General features: G+C 39.6%; 2 protein-coding genes across 2 annotated transcripts; both read left to right on the top strand.

Annotated features, from left to right (window-relative positions):
* Positions 1–440: 440 nt before the first annotated feature.
* LOC138674451 (protocadherin gamma-B4-like) lies at positions 441–2885 on the top strand. The gene has a single exon (XM_069762292.1). The coding sequence runs from the start codon at positions 441–443 to the stop codon at positions 2883–2885; it is 2445 nt and encodes an 814-aa protein (XP_069618393.1).
* Positions 2886–11570: 8685 nt separating this feature from the next.
* Positions 11571–14141, top strand: LOC138674450 (protocadherin gamma-B5-like). Its single transcript, XM_069762291.1, has 2 exons — positions 11571–14030; positions 14133–14141. The coding sequence occupies exons 1-2, from the start codon at positions 11625–11627 to the stop codon at positions 14139–14141; spliced, it is 2415 nt and encodes an 804-aa protein (XP_069618392.1). The 5' UTR covers positions 11571–11624.
* The last annotated feature ends 3920 nt before the right edge of the window (positions 14142–18061 follow it).

The raw sequence follows: 18061 nt of genomic DNA, 5'->3' as shown, positions 1-18061 counted from the left end.
TATATATATATATATATATATATATATATATATATATGTAAAGCATCACTTCAGCTGCTTTTCATTGCACCCACTACTGAAGATATCTATCTACGTATAAAAATAATCAATAAAATACAATATTGAAATATATTTATATATATTGTTCTATATGGAATATATAAAAAACACAAGATTTTATGTGAAATAAAAGCTGAATTGCCATTCTTCATTTTCTCCACATGGTGGTGCTTTTGCCTAACAAAACATAGAAGGAATTTGAACACTGTGTGGAGCTAGTGATTTTTTCTAGTACAGTACATCCAGGTCTGGACAAGAAGCAAGGCTGTATTTTTGTATGTCTCCATATATTGTGTTTTGGATACCATCTTTTATATGTTATCTTTATTTTGATTCTAAGAAAATAGCTACAAAGCATCATCTTTTACTATACCCAGGACATGGCTTGGCAAGTACTATTCTACTTTGGTTTCTTTTCTATGGCTGCTCCTAATCAGTTCTACTACTCAATTCTAGAGGAGCTGAAGCTAAATTCTCTTATTGGGAACGTTGCAGAAGATTTAGGATTGGACAGCAGCAACCTTAAAGTGAGAAATTTAAGGATTGTTTCTCATCACAGCAGAAATTATTTCAATATCAGCGCACAAAATGGTCATTTATATGTCAGTGACCGGATAGACAGGGAGGAGATCTGTGAGTCCGAGCAGAGCTGCTTTCTGGATCTTGAAATTTTAGCTGAAAATCCAGTAAATGTTTTTTCTGTTCAAGTTGAAATCCAAGATATAAATGATAACCCACCAAGTTTTTATAAGGATACTTTTAATATTGGGATTAGTGAATCTGCATCTCCCGGGGCACAATTTGCTCTTGGCAATGCTCGGGATCCAGATTTAGGCACCAATTCTTTACAGAGTTATACTTTAAGCCCCAACCAACATTTCTCATTGGTTGAACAATCTGAATCAGGAAAAGAATATCCAGAACTTATATTATTGCAGCCTCTAGATCGGGAAAAGCAGCAAAAATATGAATTAATTTTAACTGCATGTGATGGCGGCAAACCTGTGAAAAGTGGAACTGCCATTGTCAAGATTTTTGTTCAGGACGTAAATGATAACTACCCAGTATTCAGCCAAAAAATGTATAAAGTGAGTTTAGAAGAAAACTTACCAATTGGATATGTAGTTTTACATTTCAATGCCAGCGATAAAGATGAAGGATCCAATGCAGAAATCTCATATTCATTTAGTCATATTTCCGAAAATGCTCTGCAAGTGTTCACCATTGATTCACAAACTGGAGCCATTACCACAATACGTGAACTGGACTTTGAGGCAACACAGATGTATGAGATGACGGTGGAAGCTGCTGATGGTGGAGGACTAGTCACCCAATGTTCTGTTCTAATATACATAGTGGACCTTAATGACAATGCTCCGGAGATAACGATTGCATCACTGTCTACTCCAATTCCAGAGAATTCTAAACTTGGGACTCTTGTGGCTCTAATTAATGTGAAGGATTTGGATTCAGGAAAATATGGAGAGGTGAACTGTCAAGTAACTGAGCTAAAGGCAATTAAAATAGTTCCATCCTCCAATAATTATTACAAGCTTGTAACTGCAGGAGAACTTGACAGAGAGATTATGTCAGCATACAACATCACAATTACGGCAGAAGATGAAGGCTCTCCTCCAATGGTCACTAAGAAAACAGTTCACATTACTGTCTCGGATGTAAATGATAATCAACCAGTCTTTGATAAACCCCTTTATATTTCCTACATTCCAGAGCACATTCCAGCAGGAACATCAATACAGAATATTCATGCCTCTGACCTGGATGGAAATGAGAACGCTAGGGTCACTTATTCTATCATTAACCAAAATATTGATGACATTCCAGTGACATCTTATGTTTCCATAAACTCAATGACCGGAGTTCTCTATGCCCAGAGATCATTTGACTATGAACAGTTGCGGGAATTTCAGTTCCAGGTGATGGCTAAAGACAGTGGATCTCCTCCTCTAAGCAGTAATGTCACAGTGAGGATATGCATCATTGATAAGAATGATAATGCTCCGAAGATCCTCTACCCATCACCAGACACTGAGGGATCAGCATTATTTGAGTTTATTCCTCACTCTGCTGAGAAAGGTTATCTAGTCACCAAAGTGATTGCAGTGGACGCTGACTCTGGACACAACGCCTGGCTCTCCTATCACTTACTACAAGTTCCCGATCCTTCATTATTCACCATTGGCCAATATACTGGGGAAATCAGGATTGGACGAGATCTTCCAGATACAGGGCCTTTGAGACAAAAACTTGTGGTCCTGGTGAAAGATAATGGAGTCCCAGCTCTGTCATCTACGGTCACTTTGAACTTAGTTGTGGCTGACAATTTTCAGCAAGTTGTGCCAGAAATAAGGAGACAACCCAATAACTCAGCAACTGTCTCCAATACCACATTCTACCTTGTAATAGCTATAGGCCTGATCTCTCTGCTATTCATTGTCACAGTGTTAATCACAGTCATCGCTAAATGCAGAAAAACTCACAGTCCAACATCCTTTGATGCTTTCAATAGAAACGTGTACCCTCAGTTCACCCTGGGATGTCCTTCTGAGATCAGTGATACCAGTTTACCTTTCCCATTCTCATATGATGTGTGTGTGACTCTGGACTCCAAGCAGAATGAAATCGCTTATCTGAAACCAGTGCAGAACGTCCCCACAGAGAATCTCATAGACACCGAAGTTGCAGCTCCTGGAAATGATTCTACAAGTGCCATCTTGTCTGCAAGCAACAATGTCCAGGTAGGAAGCAATCTAATTTTAAAATTATGCAAATATATTATAGATATTGATATAATATTTGTTTAGTTACTCGCACAATTTCATATATTTTGTAAAAGGATGTTTGTATAGTTTTATAGTTGACATGTTTCTTAAGTTTATGAAGAATGCGTAAATTTTGTGAGTTTATTAGACGAGGAGAACATTCATTTGATAATTAACATGTCAAATAAAAGTGTATATGATGGATATTAGTCGGATTATCTCCATATACCGTATATACTCGAGTATAAGCCGAGATTTTCAGCCCATTTTTTGGGGCTGAAAGTCCCCCTCTCAGCTTATACTCGAGTCATACCCAGGGGTCGGCAGGGGAGGGGGAGCGGGGGCTGTCTAATTATACTCACCTACTCCTGGCGCGGTCCCTGCAGGTCCCCGGCTTGCTGGCGCCCCAGCTTTTTCCTGTACTGAGCGGTCACATGGTACCGCTCATTACAGTAATGAATATGCGGCTCCACCTCTATAGGAGTGGTAACGGTGACCGCTCAGTACAGGAAGAAGTTGCGGTGCCGGGAAGCAGGGACTGCACAGCGCCAGGGACAGGTGAGTATAACGGGGAGGGGGAGCACTGCGCTGCACGATATTCACCTGCTCCTCATTCCGGCGCCGCTCTGTCTTCAGCGTCTTCTGCTGTGACACTCAGGTCAGAGGGCGCGATGACGTGGTTAGTGCGTGCCCTCTGCTTGAACGTCAGTGCAGAAGACGCGGAAGATGGAGCTGCGCCGGAACGAGGAGCAGGTGACTATTGAAAGTGCCTAGGGCCTGAGCAACGGAGAGGTGAGTATGTGATTTTTTTTATCGCAGCAACAGCAAATGGGGCAAGTGTCTGTATGGAGCATCTATGGGGCCATAACGTTTGTGCAGCACTATATGGGGCAAGTGTCTGTATGGGGCCATAATTAACGTCTGTGAAGCACTATATGGGGCAAGTGTCTGTATGGGGCCATAATGTTTATGCAGCACTATATGGGGCAAGTGTCTGTATGGGGCCATAATTAACGTTTGTGGAGCATTACGGTATATGGGGCAAGTGTCTGTATGGAGCATCTAATGGGGCCATAATCAAGGTTTGTGCAGCACTATATGGGGCAAATATCTTTATGGAGCATCTTATGGGGCCATAATCAGCATTTGTGCAGCATTATATTGGGCAAATGTGTCTATGGAGCATCTTATGGGGCCATTATTAACCTTTATGCAGGATTATATGGGCATATTTTAATATGGAGCATCTTATGGGGCCCATTATAATCTGTATGGAGCATTATATGGGGCTCCTGATTCAATATGGATATTCAAAAACACTTAACCTACTGATGTCTCAATTAATTTTACTTTTATTGGTACCTATTTTTACTTTTGACATTTCCCGATAGCTACTGCATTTCCCACCCTCGGCTTATACTCGAGTCATTAAGTTTTCTCAGTTTTTTGTGGCAAAATTAGGGGGGTCAGGATATACACGGGTCGGCTTATACTCAAGTATATACAGTGTATATATACTTTTAAATTAGACCATTTTTACAGTAGGGAAAAAATGAGAAAATAGATATCCAACTATAATGTTCCATTTACTCAGACATGTAGTATACAATTAAATGAAAATATATTGCTTAGAGATTTCAGATAAAACATGATGCAGGTTAACAAAATAACTACACTACTTACCCCTCCTGATACAAAAAAATGAAACTAGGCCCCCAAGCATAGTAATGCATTCTATTTCATGAAACAAGACATAAGTACCAAGTGAATAATTTTAATCTCCATGTTTTTAGACTGAGCATGTACCTCTCTCTTCTATGTTAGCGAGTTTAATATTCTAAAATGTGATAATGATAGGATTCCTCAATTACAAATATCTTTCATTCAGTGTTTTTTTCATATTTTTACTCATTGTCAACATTTAGATTTAATTTAGTATATGCTGATAGTTTTATCAAAAGCTACAGAAGTTTAGTCATCATGAACTCTTTAAAGGGTTGGTAGCAACACAAGTAATGGTTAAAATTTAAAAGTGGTTGTAAGACTTATTAAAAATCTTCACTCTTAAGGACATTAGCATATTTAATGGGAAGCTGTGATGTAAAATAACATTATTAGCAGGTATGGTTAATGTGCAGTTTAATAGCATTCTGACACCATGCAGCTGCTGCACTGAGAGCCCCACTGCCGGGAGGAAATGAGCTTCACTGTTCTGTGCAAAGAGATCAGAATGAGATCAATGGTTTTAATCATGTCCCTGGCATTGACTGATGGTTGGGTCATCATTACGGTTGGCTGTCAGTGTCGGGGCACCGATACAGATGTTTCTATCTATACCCAGGGTGGTAACTGAACCCACAATGGTGCCATCCTTATGACTAAACAGAACGCTGTTTGGAGGAATAAATGTTATTTCCTTCAGGCAGTTGGTGTCAGAATGCTATTAACCAGCATCTTAACCTCACATCTGCATTTTTTTACGTAACAGGTTTCCTTTAAATAGATTTTTAATTCTGCCTGTCTTGGTTATCGATCACTGCTGCAGTCTACCAGGGGTGGCCAGGTATACAGCGTGCTTACAAGCAATGGTATGTGCTGTTCTAATCCTGACTAGCTTGTTGAAGTGGCATCAAGTCAGCAATAGAGCCCCTGTTCTCCACTAATACTACTGGAGAGCGCACTTTTCGGGCCAGTACTATATGCTTGCCATTGTTCTGAACTGTCAATTGCACCATATATTGTAAATTGTGATTGGTTCTATTATTTTTTTATTTAAAAAATGTTTCCTAAAATGTTTGTTTGTTACTAAATGAAAAACTGTTTCTGCAGTCTTTGATTCTCATCTTAATGTTTGGTTTCATAAACATAGATATAATATTGGTACCTTGACAAACAATATGAATATAGATCTATTCACACTATAAAGACTGCGTATATTCCTAAAAGCTAAATGGAAAATGTATCATTGTTAGGTGTCGAGTTCCCGCCGCTGCACAGGGGGAATCTCGAGCCATGTCCTCTGCAGTCTCCCCTTCTTCCCCAACTGCAGAGGAGCCTGCTCAGCAGAGATGGAGGTCCCAGCGTCTTGCTCTGGTTACTGCTGCTGTCCCAGGTTCAGCTATTGTAACCAGCATTGGTCAGCAGCGAGCAGACGCTCCTGGGCAGTAAATCCTGCTTTTTGCCTACTGAGCATGCCCGTGGGATGACTTCTCATTGGAGGTCGGAGGTCACAAGCCCAGGTCCTCAAGCGGCTTCGATTGGACCACTGGCAAGGTCCCAGAAAGCTGCAACTATTAAAGGTTGGCCGCTTTGCCATGCACTAATATAAGCTAAAATTGTGAGTGTGTGGATGTGAGTATGGTATCTGGTGAAAGCTCCAAATCAACCCCTTCCCTAGTGTTTATTTAGTCTAGAAAAAAGACGACTGAGGGGCGATCTAATAACCATGTATAAGTATATAAGGGGACAATACAAATATCTCTCTGAGGATCTGTTTATACCAAGGAAGGTGATGGGCACAAGGGGGCATTCTTTTCATCTGGAGGAGAGAAGGTTTTTCCACTAACATAGAAGAGGATTCTTTACTGTTAGGGCAGTGAGAATCTGGAATTGCTTGCCTGAGGAGGTGGTGGTGGCGAACTCAGTCGAGGGGTTCAAGAGAGGCCTGGATGTCTTCCTGGAGCAGAACAATATTGTATCATACAATTATTAGGTTCTGTAGAAGGATGTAGATCTGGGGATTTATTATGATGGAATATAGGCTGAACTGGATGGACAAATGTCTTTTTTCGGCCTTACTAACTATGTTACTATGTTACTATGTCGTATGTGGTTTGAGTGTTTGGAGCTGACTAGCACCAGTTAGTGCCATCCAACACGAGGCACGATCCTACAGCGTCATAAGCAGCATTCGCCAGTGCGGCGCCATGCTCAACTAGTGCACTTTCCTGTCCCTAGTTAGGGCAGTTATTGTCATCCACCAGAGTGGCGCTGCATGCACTCAGTGTGCTAAATCAATTATTGTTTAGTTTTCCTTGGCACCGCAGGTGAGGCACCGACTATTAGTGGATTTAGAAGAACTCTAACCCTGTGTCCTTGGGGCAGAGTCCCGTGACAAAACACTACCGTTCATTCTGTGGTATTGTGGTCCTGTGACACAACAGGGCCCTTCTCCTTACATACCGGGTGACGCTAACCCGTGTGTGCTTTCTATTATACTGCCATATACTGTCCGCCATTACTGAGCAGCAGGTAAAATCTCTGCACGGTGGACCCCGGGCTGCGAATGCACCTGATAGCCTCCTTTATATTATTCGGTGCGTTCTGCTAGCCTTAACAACCATATTAGTACCAATTTCCTAATTTTCAGACAAATAAGAGTAATTTATGTTATACAACTCCAATTACACCTTAATAAAACCCATATGGAAAAGTAATACTATCTATATTGCAATAATGTCACATGCCATACATCTTTTCCTTGTATCTCCTAAAATAAGTAGTGGAGCAAATCAGACCAACCACTTTTTATCCAAAACCATAACAATCCAGGATGAAAGAAATTCAACACTATTGATTTTAGAAAATGCAAGAAAAGATATTGGCATTGGACATTACTGCAGTGTGTTTTCTGTCACCCCAGCGGGTGATCGGTCTGGCATAAAAGCTTATTAATTGTGATGTCCTTCGGATGGAAGGTACTTTTGGGAATAATGACTTCAGTTCCTGCCCAATATAACTTGCGGATGTGAGTCCTGCTAGGTTAGGGGTATTAATTATGTGATATTAATACCTTACTTTCTGGGCTGGTGTAGTGCGGCCAGAGATACTTATGGTTGTGAGGTTTTGTCTCTGTCCTAGACCTAGTAACCTGTTACATACATATAAAGTTTACATTATTTATAAAGTTGTGAGGTTAACATTGTTGCGGGCACTGCGGGCTTTAATTGTAATCAATAAAGGCTTCTGCTACCATTTTACTCAAGTTACAAGGAGTCATGTGTTTTATTTACATACACCAGATGGGGTGTGGTGGACGATGGGTTAATAAATAACTAAAGTGAACTATTACACCACTTTGGTCTAACTGACTCAAATATATGCTGGAGATGCAACTCTCACAAAGGAACTCTTTCACATATTTTCTAGTTTTGCCCTAAATTAAAACAATTTTGCAAGGAGACAGAATTGACTTTAAGAGATTTATGGATTATTAGACATACTCAAACCCCTACAGTAGTTCTACTATCCAGTCTCTTGAATCATTTCAAATCCAAAAAGCATGACCTCTTAGCATGCTTATTCGGAGCTGCTAAACTCCTGATGCCATTATGCTGGAAACAGACAAGTCCTCCCATGCTTTCCAAGTGGGTAGATAAAATCCCCCTAACACAACATCTAGAAGGACTATACAGTTGGGAATCCAACATTCACCCCCAATTCCTCAAAATATGGTTTCCCTGGATTTGTAAAGATTCGACCCTACCACACCCTACTTCTCACACCTCCCCCAAATCACCATCTCTGCATAACCCTTCCTCCTATTCCAACATAAGGCTCCTTATCTTTTTCTATAAATTATCATATAGTCCATCTCTTTTTTTTATTACTATTGGTTCCAACCTGTTCTCTTAGATCTTGAAATTCCAAATGTCAGTGCAGGGAATGGATTCTGTAGTGATGGCGGATGATGTTAGAGAGGACATTTACCTAACTTATAGATGGAACACAAACATTTAATATAGTCTGAATAGATGCTCATGAGAATAAATTAATCTGCTATTCAGGGAAAATGTCTTCCTAATTTCTTCAATGTTGGTAACTGTATAGATAATGACTACCTAGCAACTTTCTATGACAATGTTCAGAAGATTTGAGGGATGCAGTTTAAAGCTATTGTTAGGCTTCATGAAATATTTGAACCATAAGTTAATATGTTCTCTAACAGCAATACTAATAATCTGACATCTGCCTATTTTATTCATGGAAAATCATACAATCATATAGCAAGACTCCTAAGAAGTAATGTCTATAGTAACACCTGTAAATATTAACATACCCAATCTGCAAAAAGTGCAAAAAAAGTATAAGACATAAAGTCAATATAATCTAAAAATGGTAAAAGGCTCAAAACTATTAAGCATAAAAACAAGTTCATGATTGTTAGAAAACCATTTCGAAAAAAGTGACTCTGCACATAAGTATTAGAAGTAAGGGAGACAGCCTGATCAGTATAAATATATAAATGTATACAATACCTTTCAAAAGTTTAGGGTCACTTAGAAATTTCCTTATTTTTGAAAGAAAAGCACTGTTACATGTGGTAAATAACTATTCTAGCTGCAAATGTCTAGTTTGTAATACAATACTTTCATAGCTGTATAGAGGCCCATTTCCAACAACCATCACTCTAGTGTTCTTTGTGCTTGCTAACTGTGTAAGAAGACTAATGGATGGTTAGAATAGCCTTGAAAACCCTTGTGCAAGTATGTTAGCACAGATGAAAACAGTTTGGCTGAATAGAGAACCTATAAACCTGACCTTCCTTTGAGCTAGTTGAGAATCTGGAGCATTACATTTGTAGGTTCCATTAAACTCTCAAAATGGCCAGAAGAAAAAGAACTTTCATGTGAAACTCAACAGTCTATTCTTGTTCTTAGAAATGAAGGCTATTCCATGCGAGAAATTGCCAAGAAACTGAAGATTTCCTACAACGGTGTGTACTACTCCCTTCAGAGGAGAGCACAACCAGGCTCTTACCAGAGTAGAAAGAGAAGTGGGAGGCCCCGCTGCACAACTGAGCAACAAGACAAGTACATTAGAGTCTGTAGTTTGAGAAGTCGACGCCTCACAGGTCCTCAACTGGCAGCTTCATTAAATAGTACACGCAAAACGCCAGTGTCAACGTCTACAGTGAAGAGGCGACTCCGGGATGCAGGCCTTCAGGGCACAGTGGCAAAGAAAAAGCTATGTCTGGCTAACAAATGGGAAAGATTAACATAGGCAGAACAACACAGACATTGGACAGAGGAAGATTGGAAAATAGTGTTATGGACAGACGAATCCAAGTTTGAGATGTTTGGATCACGCAGAAGAACATTTGTGAGACGCAGAACAACTGAAAAGATGCTGGAAGAGTGCCTGATGCCATCTGTAAAGCATTGTGGAGGTAATGTGATGGTCTGGGGTTGCTTTGGTGCTGGTAAAGTGGGAGATTTGTACAAGGTAAAAGGGATTTTGAATAAGGAAGGCTATCACTCCATTTTGCAACGCCATGCCATACCCTGTGGACAGCGTTTGATTCGGGCCAATTTCATCCTACAACAGGACAATGACCCAAAGCACACCTCCAAATTATGCAAGAAGTATTTAGGGAAGAAGCAGGCAGCTGGTATTCTATCTGTAATGGAGTTGCCAACACAATCACCAGATCTCAACCCCACTGAACTGTTGTGGGAGCAGCTTGACTGTATGGTACGCAAAAAGTGCCCATCAAGCCAAACCAACTTGTGGGAGGGACTTCTGGAAGCACGGGGTGAAATTTCTCAAGATTACCTTAGCAAATTAACTGCTAGAATGCCAAAGGTCTGCAATGCTGTAATTGCTGCAAAGGGAGCATTCTTTGACGAAAGTGAAGTTTGAAGGAGAAAATTATTAAATAAAAATCTTTTTTTTAACCTTGTCAATGTCTGGGCAAGATTTTCAATTCATTTGGCAACTCATTTCATTAATAAGAGTATGAGTTTTCAAGGAAAACACAAAATTGTCTGGGTGACCCTAAACTTTGAACAGTAGTGTATATCCACAGTTAAATAGAAAAACAGAATGTATATGGATAAGAAAAATATGTAGACAAACGTGGTACCAAAATCCATCAGTTATAAACTGCCCGTAATGGACAAAAAACTAAACAAAATATTACCAAAGCAAAGGAATACTAAAGACCGGCTAGCCACCCATGACCCGATGCACATTTTGCATGTTGCTTAATCCATTTATGTATATGTATGTTTAATCATGTTTTATAAAGATAATTTTTATGCTTAGTAATTTTGAGTCTTGTACTATATATTATATTGAGTTTATGTTTTACTCCGTCTATTTCAATTTTGTGCGTACTATGGTGAATAATATTGCAGTTGATATCATTTCTTTGTTCATACAGTACATTATATATTGTCATTATGCAAGTGATAAAGAAATGGTCCATCATCAGAAAATGATTATAGACATTTGAATTTATTATTTTATTTATTGCAAGTTCCACCATAAGGAAGGCACGTTGCAGCATTAAGAAGCATTTTAGAACTAATGTTATTTTTAACATAAACATTAAAACGTTAAGGCAGGCAAAAAGAATTAAAAAAGAAAAGAAAACAAAATGAATTTAAAAAAGTTAAATTCAATTGAATAGAAATATTCTGTACCTGTTCTGTAAGTGCTTTCCATTTCTAATGTAGGAAAATGCCTACAATTGTAAAAATATGTTGCAGCATGTATAACATTTTCTACTTTATAAAAAAAAATTTAGAAGACCTTTATAAAGTCAAATTGTTATTTTTTTTCAATGGAATGGCAGTTCTTACATTTCGCCTCATGATGTCAGTGTTGGATAAGATGGCAGAGAAGCGGAATATTCCGTGTGGAGCTGCGGATACTTACTATATTCATACACAGCAGACCCTAGACAAGGATAGTGGCATTCCCACTCCTGCTCTTTGTATGTGGACACTTTTCTTCCTATAATTCAGGATTAAACATTACAGTTTTCCTTGGATTCTTATGGAAAGTGAAGACTCCTCTTCTATAGACAGCATGGCTTGGCAAGTATTATTTCTCTGCTTTACTTTATTTTCTGTGGCTGCTTCTAATCCACTCCACTATTCGATTCCAGAAGAGATGAAGATAAATGCCGCAGTTGGGAATTTAGTGAAAGATTTGGGATTAACTACCAATGAATTAGAAATCAGAAAATTAAGAATTGTTTCTCATAATAACAGGAATTATTTCAACGTGAGTTTAGAAAATGGAAATTTATATGTAAGTGACCGGATAGATAGAGAAGAGCTGTGCGGGTCCGAGCAGATCTGCGTCATGGACCTTGAGATTCTGGCTGAAAATCCTGTGAATGTTTATCCAGTCAAGATTGAAATCCAAGATATTAATGATAATTCACCAACATTTTTTAAGAATTTATTTCAGCTAGGGATAAGCGAGTCCGCTTCTCCGGGTTCACGTTTTATTCTGGGAAATGCACTTGACCCAGATATTGGCACTAATTCCTTACAGAGTTATACTTTAGACCCTAATCTACAGTTTTCTTTAAAAGTAAAAACTGACACTGAAGGAAAAAAACATCCTGAGCTGATCTTGGCGCAAAGTCTGGATCGTGAAAAGCAAAAGCAATATACATTAATTCTGACGGCATCTGATGGCGGAAATCCTCTGAAAACTGGAACTGCATGCATTACAATTGTTGTACAAGACGCAAATGACAATTATCCTGTATTTAGTCAGGATGCCTATAGAATCCATCTAAATGAAAATTCACCACTTGGTTCTCTTGTTCTTCAACTCAATGCCACAGACGAAGATGAAGGATCCAATGGGGAAGTTACATATTCATTCAGTCATATGTCTGAGAAAGTCAATAATGTATTTAGTATGAATACAGAAACCGGTATAATTCGAACTAAAGGAGAATTAGACTATGAATCAGCAAAAAGTTATGAGATGACTGTGGAAGCCACAGATGGTGGCGGCCTCGGAGCCAAATGTACCGTAATAATACAGATTGAGGATGTCAATGATAATGCTCCGGAAATAATGCTCGCTTCACTATCAAACCCTATTCCAGAGGATTCGGCACCTGGAACACTTGTGGCATTAATTCATATTACAGATTTAGACTCTGGGAGAAATGGGGAAGTTACGTGTCAAATTTCAGAAACTATTACATTTACATTGACCCCATCATCTAACAATTATTACAAACTTGTGACTGCAACTCATTTGGATAGAGAGAAAAATTCAAGCTATAACATCACAGCTATTTGTGAAGATGGAGGATCCCCTCAAATGGTTACAGAGAAGATAATGTATATTGTCATATTTGATATAAATGACAATTTCCCACGTTTTGATAAACCAATTTATATTGTTTATACTCCAGAGCATACTCAAGCAGGAACCGCACTGCACGCTGTGTATGCATCAGACCGAGACGATAATGAAAATGCTGAGATAATTCACTCAATTATTAATTCAAATATAGATAATATTCCAGTTACGTCATATGTCTCCATCAACTCAATTACTGGGGAAATTTATGCCCAGAGATCATTTGACTATGAACAGTTGCGGGAATTTCAGTTCCAGGTGATGGCTAAAGACAGTGGATCTCCTCCTCTAAGCAGTAATGTCACAGTGAGGATATGTATCATTGATAAGAATGATAATGCTCCAAAGATCCTCTACCCATCACCAGACACTGAGGGATCAGCATTATTTGAGTTTATTCCTCACTCTGCTGAGAAAGGTTATCTAGTCACCAAAGTGATTGCAGTGGATGCTGACTCTGGACACAACGCCTGGCTCTCCTATCACTTACTACAAGTTCCCGATCCTTCATTATTCAACATTGGCCAATATACTGGGGAAATCAGGATTGGACGAGATCTTCCAGACACAGAGTCATTGAGACAAAAACTTGTGGTTCTGGTGAAGGATAATGGAGTCCCATCTCTGTCATCTACGGTCACTTTGAACTTAGTTATGGCTGAAAATTTTCAACAAGTTGTACCAGAAATAAGAAGACAACTCAATAACTCAGCAACTGTCTCCAATACCACATTCTACCTTGTAATAGCTATAGGCCTGATCTCTCTGTTATTCATTGTCACAGTGTTAATCACAGTCATCGCTAAATGCCGAAAAACTCACAGTCCAACATCCTTTGATGCTTTCAATAGAAACGTGTATCCTCAGTTCACCCTGGGATGTCCTTCTGAGATCAGTGATACCAGTTTACCTTTCCCATTCTCCTATGATGTGTGTGTGACTCTGGACTCCAAGCAGAATGAAATCGCTTATCTGAAACCAGTGCAGAACGTCCCCACAGAGAATCTCATAGACACTGATGATTCTGTTATTGTTGGTGGAAATATGCCTACTGAACAAGTTACACAGGTAAGTTGCTTCTTACTTTATTCTTAAAACTTAATTTTTTAATGTATTTTAACAAGTTTATGAATTATTTTATGATTATATTTCCTTTTAATCACATTCTAGAAACTTTAAGTCATTTAGAAAAATATTTATTTTATATGTCCACTGGTACGCTAAGACTACAATTTGTAAAAATATTGTACTCAACTGTTGTTTTTGGTTGGACTAATCATGAATGAAGTTTAATTCAATAGGAGCAATATATAACTAATATCATATATCACCTTCACCTTTAAAGCGTTATTCTCTAAAAAAAAAAGCTAGTTATTTCCTATTTGCTGCTTACTGGGAATTTTACCAATGGGATCTTCGGTGATCCTTGAATTACAGCTCCAGAACTCAAAGAACAGGACACCACCCCAACTTAAATGGAGCATAGGTTTGCAAGCTCAATTACCACATTTTTGTTATTTATGGAACTGCTAAAAATATCACAGCAGGCCATTGCTAGGAGCTGGGATTCTCCCACTGCACAGGGTAGATTCCAAGCCTTGCCTGCATCTTCGGTCTCCCATCCAGCTTTGGCCGCTGTGGGTGCTGCTAAGCATAGACGTCAGTCCTCGCATCTTGCTCAGGCTCATGATATTTGTCTGGTTACTGCTGGTGTAACACCCCAGGTAACCGGTTGTTACAGTGATGTTGCCTTCCCTTCGGTTAGGGTAATATCATGCTTGGAGGCAATGGAGTTCTCTTTACCAGGTAAGGCACCCACACATAACACTTTCCAAATCCAAGCCAGGAGGGGGAGCTCAGGACCCGGATTCAGGGGAGCTTCCCTGAGCTATATGTATCCTGACCTGGAGGAGGAGTGAGGACAGTCTGATAGAGACACTGAAGGAGAAGGAAGTCTGGTACTGAGAGCAGACAGAGAGGCCGAGCAGCTACAAGGGAGCTGCAGCCTCTGGAAGGAGTGAGAGAACCTGAAGGGTTGTATGTGATGGAGCTACAGAGGGAAGGAGCAAAGGAGAGACAAAGGGCTCAGAGGGGAACTGGGATCGGACACCCTCAGAACCAGAGTGCAGCAGCCGGATACCAGGAGCTTGAGGCTTTTGTGGGACTCTAAGACATAGAGTAGAACCGGAGGGCCAAAACTGTATGTAATTGGCCGACACCACATCTGAGACACAGCAGCACCTGAAGAGCCCGGGGCATGATAGAGTCCCTGTAAAATGGCTCAAGCTGCCCGTCATGCAGGTGCCTGTCCCAGCATAGGGGAAAGAACGAGGACCTTGTTGGAAAGCTTCAGGCAGCAGAGACCTCATATAACAGTGCAAAGAGGGAAGGCTCACGGACCTCAGCTGGGAAGGAGATTCTCCCATTGCCTCGGAGCTGGCTAGACCACAGGACACCTGTGCCTGTTACCCAGGTCTGTGGCTTGCTAACGACAGTAAACCAGATAAAGACTTTACAACTTGTGTCCTCCACTTATTCGTCGGCATACACCATCTTTGCCACACACTTTGGGAGTGCTGGGGACCCCGCTTCACCAGTGGGAAGCGTCACATCTATCCATATCATCACCCCAGAGGACTCCTTTAAGTGTCTTCGGGTCCTACTGGCCGAGAACCATAGGTGGCATCACAAATAATAGACTTTATTCACAATTCCCCTTAAAAGACCATTCCTCTTTAATTGGGCGCCCAGGGCCACGGACTGGGTCGCAGCCACTGTGACATCCCCTTTAAGAGTGACCGGACCTGGTACCGAATACGCCACGGCCCAGACAGGCATTCCACTGGCTCTTCAGTCAAGCCTATGGTAACCAGCAGTAGGCAGCGATGAGCGAACGCTCTGGAGATTAAGTCCAGAAATCACCCTACTGAGCATACTCAGTCCTGTCTGACTGGACTTGAGCTTTTTGTATAAAAGGCTCTCAGTGGCGCATGCCGATGCACTAGTAACAACCTCTTTCCATGTGAGAATGAGACATAGCAACAGTGTGGTTTCTGTCAGCATGTGTTCAGGGTCAGCGCTAAGCCATTAGGATTCCAGCACCTCCAGAGAGGAGTTTGCTTGCATGGATTCAGGGCTGGCATCTAGCCATTAGAATTCTGGCCCATCTGGAGAGGAGTTGGTTAAGTGCTGCTGCTAACCGTGTGACCACTGTTTGCTACTTGACCTGTTAGTGAGCTTTGATCCCCTGTGAGGTTAACAGGGATCGTATCTAGCGTCATATATTCTTTGTTACTGTGTGCGAGTGACACAGCTCTATTGCAGAGCATCTGTTTTGTTACTGTGTGTGAATGTCACAGCTCTATAGCAGAGCATCTGTTCTGATTCTGTGTGAGACTCACACAACTTTGTGTGCTGTTCATTGAGTGACGTGTAACTCAGTGCAAGCTAGCAATCGCTCGCTATGTGTTCCACCATTGTTCACATTAGCTGCAGTTTTACATCTCTGCATGGTGGACCTCGGGTTGTGATTGCATTTCATTATTAAATTTATTTAGTGCAATCCGCCAACCCTAACACCCATAGACAATGAATTGTTCAAAGGCTGAGCACATGTTCTTTTGATCCAGTTAGGATGGAGCTGCAGAGTTCCTCGTTCTTTTGGTTCCAGAGCTCAGATCTTGAGAACATCGGGGTCTGAACAATTGGAACCCTAGCAATCAGCCATTTTTTTTTTTTTTTTTTTTAGGAAGTAACCCTTTTACTCTATACAGAAAGTTAAGTGAGACTTTCTGAAGCACAAGTTTGTAAATATAGATTTATTGACAAAGTTCAAGAGTGGACTAGATGGCTTTGTAAAAACTATATTATCACAAGATGGAGTTACTAGATTGAAAGAGATTGGGTGTTGATGCAGGAATTTATTACTGATTTTTATATTTGGAGATATGAATTTTTTCCCCCTATTATGGGGAGATCAAAATCGTTTTCATAGCTTTGTAGTTCGAATTGTGCAGTTTGTTTAGCCTTAAAGGGTTTTACCACCAACAAAGTTATTTTTAATACACATTTTAATCAACAGACTTTTGACAAATAACAATTTGCACAATTGGATGTTTTTAAAATAAATGTTTCTTTGCTGAGATAATCTTATACAGGTGCTTCTCACAAAACTAGAATATCATTAAAAAGTTAATTTATTTCAGTTCTTGAATGCAAAAAGTGAAACTCTTACGTAGAGTCATTACAGAGTGACCTAGTTCAAGTGCAGAGCAACTCTGGAAACTGACGATATTGTGCGAAGTGAGATTCTGATTCCTCAAGACTGATAAGAGCACCTTGGTCAGGAGCTGAGATTGAGGAAGGCGAGCTGCTGACTGCTCTATAGAAATTACTTGGCTGGAGACAGTATGAGAATACCCCATTAAACTTTTACAGTTCAAGACAGTTATATGAATCACATTTTTCTATGTCAGCAATGTGTGCGTGCATTGCCTATTCATAATGTTTGTGTTTGCGCTTGTTGGGGCTCACAAGTAAGACTTAAATTGTGTGACCAATAACTACTTGTTAGTTTGTGTTGTCCTCATTCTTATTTTACAAGCGTTCTCTTCCATTTCATAGATATATATGTCTTATACGAGCAAAAGGAAATATCTATAGTATCAATTGTTGAAAATAGTAGTAGTAAAATAGTAAATAGTAATATAGTAATTAAGGCTAAAATTCTACTTGCTATTCAATATATTTGATTTCATATTTTTTTCGAAAGATCCTCAATAAACTTTTGTCTGCCTCTGGAGCTTCTTCTAATAAGAAATAAAAGCATTTGTTTACCGTCCATAACACATACCATAAAAAATATTTGCTAAAATATGTAAAACAGCAAGAAATATATTATTAGATATCTGTAAAATAAAGCCTAATTTAGGTGTTTTCGATATCTAATTTAATTTTTCTAGGTTATATCAATAAATCCTAACTAGGTGATTTACAATAAATTGGATTCATTGTGTAATACTGTGTCCACACTCCCTTTGTGCCTTTCATTAATACTGAAGTCATAAAACTTTGCTGAATCTATTGTATAATAAGATATT

This window comes from Ranitomeya imitator, chromosome 4 (genome assembly GCF_032444005.1).
Source record: "Ranitomeya imitator isolate aRanImi1 chromosome 4, aRanImi1.pri, whole genome shotgun sequence".
In the NCBI taxonomy this organism is placed as follows: Eukaryota; Metazoa; Chordata; class Amphibia; order Anura; family Dendrobatidae; genus Ranitomeya; species Ranitomeya imitator.
Note: the sequence above shows the minus strand (reverse complement) of the source record. Positions and strands in the feature narration are given on the sequence as shown.

Excerpts from the sequence above, each read along its gene's own strand:
- LOC138674451 (XM_069762292.1), top strand. The coding sequence starts at position 441 with ATGGCTTGGCAAGTACTATTCTACTTTGGTTTCTTTTCTATGGCTGCT.
- LOC138674450 (XM_069762291.1), top strand. The coding sequence starts at position 11,625 with ATGGAAAGTGAAGACTCCTCTTCTATAGACAGCATGGCTTGGCAAGTA.